Source organism: Cyphomyrmex costatus, unplaced genomic scaffold (genome assembly GCF_001594065.2).
Source record: "Cyphomyrmex costatus isolate MS0001 unplaced genomic scaffold, Ccosl1.0 scaffold506, whole genome shotgun sequence".
NCBI lineage: Eukaryota > Metazoa > Arthropoda > Insecta > Hymenoptera > Formicidae > Cyphomyrmex > Cyphomyrmex costatus.
Genome location: NW_017279319.1, coordinates 81,391 through 88,141, shown reverse-complemented (window position 1 = coordinate 88,141; position 6,751 = coordinate 81,391). Strand labels below are relative to the sequence as shown.

General features: G+C 39.3%; 1 protein-coding gene across 1 annotated transcript; it reads right to left on the bottom strand.

Moving 5' to 3' along the window:
- Positions 1-811: 811 nt before the first annotated feature.
- On the bottom strand, positions 812-1,672 carry ato (atonal). Its single transcript, XM_018545920.1, has one exon. The coding sequence runs from the start codon at positions 1,670-1,672 to the stop codon at positions 812-814; it is 861 nt and encodes a 286-aa protein (XP_018401422.1).
- Between the last annotated feature and the right edge of the window lie 5,079 nt (positions 1,673-6,751).

The following is a 6,751-nucleotide window of genomic DNA, read 5'->3' as shown; positions in this document are numbered from 1 at the left end:
CATTTTCCGGTATTTATGCAGTTCCTGTGGATATGAAATAATTACAAAAATAAATTTTTTAAATGTTGAAAAAAAAGCTTGCGAAAAAATGTTGATAAATATTATCGAATGATTTCAAAAGCAATAGACACAAATTGACGAAACAATAACTCGTTCAATTTTTGTTAATTACAATATACGAACACTTTTTTTTATTTAAAGGCACGTGTCCCAGATGCGATAATATTAGCCTATTAGAATTAATAATTCTTCAAATCTTTATACTAGATTTGTCGTTATAGTTTGTCAACCTACTGGTTTCTATCTTTCTGATTAAGTAATTTTCACACAGAGATTATATTCTGTTGTTCTATACGAAAAGAATACGGTTTCGTTAAAGTATCTAAAAATTTAAATAGACACAGATCTTAAAATAATCTGTTGGACTATTACAATAATTACGTAGGACATTTAAACTGGTTACTAAAATGTTAAAACTCTTTGCAACATTGTTCGAATTTCCTACATAATTATTTACATGATTTAAGAAAAAAAATCATTTTTAATTATTTAAAAATCTGTGCCAATCTAAATTAAAATACATCAGTAAAATCTTCTTTCCATGTAGCTTCGATTGTTTTAACTTCGATCGTGGTTAAGTATGTCTAGAAAAAAATTCGCGAATCACTACTCTATTAAAGAAGTACTCGCGGACTCTCGTTAGATCGGCTTTTCTTTGCTTGGCGAACTCGTCGGCTTCCGGTATCGCGGCGAACGAACGCACTCCTTTTTCTCTTCTTTTTCTTCTTCCTTTCTTGCGCCTTTCTCTTCTTTACTGCAGCAAGTCATAAAGTGCGGTGATGTAGGATTGAGCCATCTGCAACGTCTCGTATTTCGATAACTGTCTATCGTTGCCCAGGGACGGCAGGTAAGCGCGCAGCCTGTCGAACGCCTTGTTCAGATTCTGCATCCGCCTCCTCTCGCGCGCGTTCGCGGCCAGCCGGCGTTTCCTTACGATGGTTGAGTTGACGTACTTGCCCCTCCTGCGGGGATCGCGTCCGCCGGAAGTGACGTGCGCATTCTCCGGATGATCCGCTCCTCCGTCACTGACCTCATCCGCATCCTCCTCACTGTCGCCGTCCAACGTCCTGTCGGACAGGCCACCGCTGCTGGAGTTGCTGATAACGCTGCCATGGCAGGATCGCGTTTTATCAACGTCCAGGTTGATTGTCTCCTCGGCGTCCTCGCGCTCAACGTCCAAATTGATCATTTCCTCGGCTACGAAGTGGTCCATCGCGTCCACACGCAGTCGCTTGTTCCCAAAGTTGCTCAGCTCGATCGTCGATCCCCTCTTCGTCGTGTTTCTCTTGTCTTTGACGGTCGAGCCCAATAGCCGATATGTCGGCGCACTGTTAATCGTTTCCGGTTCTGATGAGATCGACAACGTGGTAGCGGGACTGACGGAACGCAGACTCGCCGTTGGACTCGGGGTGTGCCAGCCGTCGCTGCAATTGCTACTGTCGTAGACGAGGTTCTGTGGTACAGCGAGGGTGCTGACGGGTGGCAAGCCGATGGCGGTCTTGTTCGTCGTCTTTGCGTAATTCAGGTCCAGGTACGCGCAAGCAGGCACGAGCGGCTCGTCCTCGCGTGGCGGGAACATGTATCCGTAGCGAAACATCTCCTGCAGTTCCATAGCAGGATCTGCGCGTTCGGTCGATGCACACGACGACTCCACGTAGAGAGCGAAGGATGCGCCTTTCTTTTTTTCCCCCGATAAAAAAACCCCCTTTCACTGAAACTTCGCACTTCTTTAAACGCGATGGAGAACGAAGACACCGCCTCCCTTGTGTTCTTTCACGGTTTTGCAATGGTTCTCTTATAAGGATCGCGACTGAGATCGAATGAGATATCAAAGACCACGGCGATACTGAAATCGACAACAGTCGATTAGGATGAACCCGGATGACTTTCTCGCGCGTCGATCGATTCTCGTCTAGTCGAGCCACAGGGTGGTTCTGAAGTCGGGTGGACCAGAGCCGGGATATTTATGCGTTCGCGGAGCGAGGCACCCTCGAGTAGCACGTGCCGGGCCACCAATCGTGGTTGAGCTCGGTTCCCCACTTCGCGATGGTACCGGGGCCCCGGAGCCGGCCGGACTGGGGTACGCGAGCGGGGGCCGCAACAGGTGGCCCGGCGCCTCCGTCGTACACGCACGATTTTCTCGCACATGGAGCCGTATAGCCATTAAAGTCATAGCGCATAAAAAGATGTGAGCGGAGGAACTTGAGTAGCGAACGAACGAATCGCGGTCAAGTGTTCTTGAAAATTAATTAAGCTAGATGATGGGGTTGAGTTGATTTACTGAAGTTGTATTTCCTTCTTTTATCATGTGGAAAAAAAATTTTGTGAGTTTGAATTCTTTTGCGATGTGTATGCAAAAGGACACGATTAAGTATTGTAGAATTATATAATGACGAATATCCTCTTTGTATAACAACTTGCTCTGTCTACTGCTCATACTACCTGCTATCATGACACTTCCTCATTTTACGTTCTTGCGCCATTTTACGTCAAGCACGATACCGGAAAATTGCTCTTAACATGTGCGCAGGGGAGAATATGCACCTCGTGGTTCAATATAACAGACCCTCGTGACAGGTGGAAAGTGTTGTATTAAATATTATAATTAGAATACCTTATTTTATATAATTATATATCCAGCAATATATAATTTACCAAAATGCAAAAAATATATGTCATAAAAATAAGTTTCTTAATTTTTTTAAACGTCACACAGTACAATATATAAAAATAATCTCAAACAGATTTATTGAATGATGAAAACATTAAAGGTGAGAGACTTTTTGTGTGTTATCGTCATTTATTACTACATTTAGGAAAAAGTTATTATAGTAATGATAAATTAAGAAAATGACAACTGTACAAATTTTATGTAGAATTAATGTGCACAGTTAAATAAACTATTTTATACTTTTTGCATTGTATTATATTATACATTTATTCTACATGTGAAACTTGTACAGTTGTAACCTTTAAGTAACCATTTGCATAAATACATAGTTGTCTCAAAAAGTGACTACAAATTATAAATAGTTAAATTTTGGTAATTACAACTGTTTTTTCTCTCTCTCAGTATATAAATTAAGTTCAGCAGGCCTGTTCTGTAACTCTTAACGCAAATTTCGTTATCATTATAACATTGCCGAGTAGTTCTTCTAGTGTGGTAACAAGTAACAGCGCAGTGGCGTTATAATGATAACGAAACTTGCGTTAAGAGTTACAGAATATAGGCTTGCAGGTTGTATGTTCAGTGAGTAATGTCTTATAGAGCTGATGACTTGCATTGATAATTTACTCTAAGGAGCGATTTATATCGAAGACATTTGAATATAATCCAAAGAAAGATCAGTTTGAAACTTTCCAAAATGCATTAACTCCGTTCGAGCGCCGTGTGAATCGGGAGATCGGCAGGCTTGGGTCGTCCGCTTTCCCGAGATAAAAACGGGAATCGCGTCTACACAAAAGGGTGCAAATACTTTAAAGATGTAAGGTCCAGTTACATCTTTACTCGCTCAATTAGCGAAAACAGGTAGGATAAGGTTTGCGGCGACCGCGACACGGTGGTCCGTAGCAACCCGATCTCTGTCCCCCGTTCCGAGCGCGCAGCCGTCTTGGATTTCGGAGATCGCCTCACAGCCGCCCGAAAATTCTTCCTAAGTAGTCGGAACGATAATCCTCTACTTAAAAACCTTCCGTATTTTTTCGGTGAGAATACTCGTGCAAAATGCGAACACGCGCGATTCCGCGGCTCGACGTGCGATTTCATCTCGCGGTCCCGAGGGATGGTGGCAAGGTTTTCTTAAAATAGTGCAAGAACTTGCGAGATAGAAAGTATAAAGAGAAAACATAAAAACAGATATTTTTGATTTTTATAACTTAACCAAAATGATTAGAAATCTTAAAAATATAGAAAAAGTTTCAGAAATTAGAAATACATATTTATATAATTTTTTGAAAAATTTGGTTAATTTTAGATTTTATAATTTTCAAATATAGAATCCAATTTGTTTGTAGATACAATCAAAATTTTAATATAGCATCTCTTTCTTTACAGGAATACATTTCTTTTCAGCTTTCATAATTTCGATTTTCACGTTAAAATATTTAAATTTTAAAGAAATTGTGATATAATTTTTAAAATTTTAATCATTAAATAAAATATATGTAGTGCGATATTCACATATGACTAATGTATGTATAATAAAACGCTTAATATACGTTTTATTATATTTAAAAAGATTACAAAATATCTTATCAAATGATACTAAAAAATGCTTTCATTAAATAATTTCAAGATAATATATTATAATGTCTTCCGGATTTTTACTTCAAAACAATTTTTTTTCTCGCAGACAGTTACGTAGATATTGATCCCAGGTGATATGAGATTTTTCTCTTGTATCGCGTTCCCCGTCAATTTCTAATATCTCGCGCGAGATATTCTCGCTTTTTTTCCGTTCATCAGGCGCAATTTAAAAATTGATCGCTTTCATCTATTATCATCTCGTTCCACGGATGGAATTGTGGCGGAACTAATAATTAGGACGGCGAAGCGTAAGTCTGGCCTACCTGCCTCTCTGCCCTTGCCCTAATCCACCTATACATATATGTATGCCTCTACCTTTTACCTTTGTATCTACCTGCCCGTGACGTCGGAGTTGCGCGCACAACCCACTCATTCCGCTGTGTGTCTGGACTTCTTGACTTGCCAGAAACTTGCCGACGCAATCGAAACGGACCAGATAACGCATTTATCAAGAAACGGCTTTCTTGAAAAACCGAAATTACACGGCTCATAATTTAATTTTCGTGATTTGTACAAATGTAAATTAATTAAGAATGCAAAATTGTGCCACGAAGAAGGCTCTACTGTCATTTAAAATAATTTTACTCAAATAACTTTTCTTAATGTCTTAAATAATCTGTAACAAAAATATATGTTAAGAATGCTAAAATAAATCTAACAAATTATCGATAAAAATTATTCATGTATACCGTTCAAGATATATTAAAAGCGTGGAAAAACAGAGATAAAGCCTTTTGCGAAGACATACCGTGTCGATAATAAGAGTAAAATTAGGTAACGGGGTGCTCGAAACGAGGATTGCACGATGTTGTAGACGCGGCGAAGAAGAAAGAAGTGAAGAAGAGAAACTGCGCGCGAGACGGCCCGCCGCGGCGGTGCAGGGTGGATCCGCCATCAGGATACGCCCTGGGCGTGAGTCGAGTAATTAAATACAAAGTGAACTCATTTGTGGAGCTCGGTGGCAAATAACATGTTACCCGGCAACTAGCGGTAATTTATGAGAGCGCCGTATGACGGCGATCCCACCGCCGGCCCACCACGAAGATTTCCTATCCCCCGTGTTTTGTGCGCGTCTATCCCTATACATCGGCCAGTCCGATGAATATGCATTCATAAATAGAGACGTAAGCTTTCGCGGACTGGACGAAATATTTTGGGGCTGGAATTCTTATATTCGAAGGAACGCCGTTTATTCCACCCTCATCCTCAAAGACGATCGACTGACCTTTCCTTCCCTCTTTACCATGGCCACGTTTCATCAATAATTCATTGAATCCAGCGTGCTGATAGATATGTTCTCCATTAGATCGAGAAGCGAGCAATTAACCCAAAATCATTATTGCTACCTTCCGAGAACGGATTGCCGTCCTTCATAACTTGCAACTCACTCACTCACCTATATCTTCTGATTTTAGGTATTCCTTAAAATTTTTAGGGCATGTTAAAAAGATAACTTAAGGGTATATAAGTTGCATTCCACACACTCTTCTCAGAAATTAATCTTTATTAATATTTGTTCACATTTTTTGTATCTCTCTATAAAATACTTAACAAATATAAATGCGTATAGCATACATTATTCAATAATTTTACTGTTTCTACAATAAATATCATATGATTACATAAATTATAATTATGTAAAAAAAGTTTCTAGGTTTAACTCCCGGTTGAGGTAGTATTCTTTGCGATAAATTCGTTGCTTTGTGTTTTAAGATACTTATTAATATTATTATTAAATCGATGATCTCAATATAATTTATGATGTTAATTTTAGTTTCAGTTTATGATAGCATCTCAAGTCTCAACAAATCGAATCGCGCGGCGCACAGTTTATGAAACTGAAAAATATACTTGCAAAAATTTATATATAAATTATCTACATGAAGGTTCACTTTGACTAAAAATAAGAATCGTTTTGTTATTTGATTTAAATAAAAATTTTCCTTATTTCTGCGTACCTCAAACGTAATTCTTTAAATACGTAATATTAACAATAAAATAAAATAAAATAAAATTAATACCATAAAAGATTTTGTCGCAAATAAAATAGTGCCATACGAACATGTAAATAATTTGTCCCCAGCATTGTCTTCTTCTTTTTTTTAATTATTAGGTAAGCTACTGCTTCTGCTGATGCGTGGCCAGAGTGCTTCTCAGCTTTGCTCTCGTGTCTACAGCCAGCCAGACAGGACGAACTCGTAGAGGCTTGTTAAGAGAGTGCGTGCCGCGCTGATTCCGGGAATACAATTACCGCATTATACGGTTCCGCTTTTCAGATTCCTCATTCTGTCCTTACGGGAGAGTGTTCCTGCCGCCGCCGTTTCATTTCGTTGTGTTGTTGCCTGGTGATTCTAAGCATGACGTGCGTTCCTCTATTCTGCTGAA

Excerpts from the sequence above, each read along its gene's own strand:
- ato (XM_018545920.1), bottom strand. The coding sequence starts at position 1,672 with ATGGAACTGCAGGAGATGTTTCGCTACGGATACATGTTCCCGCCACGC.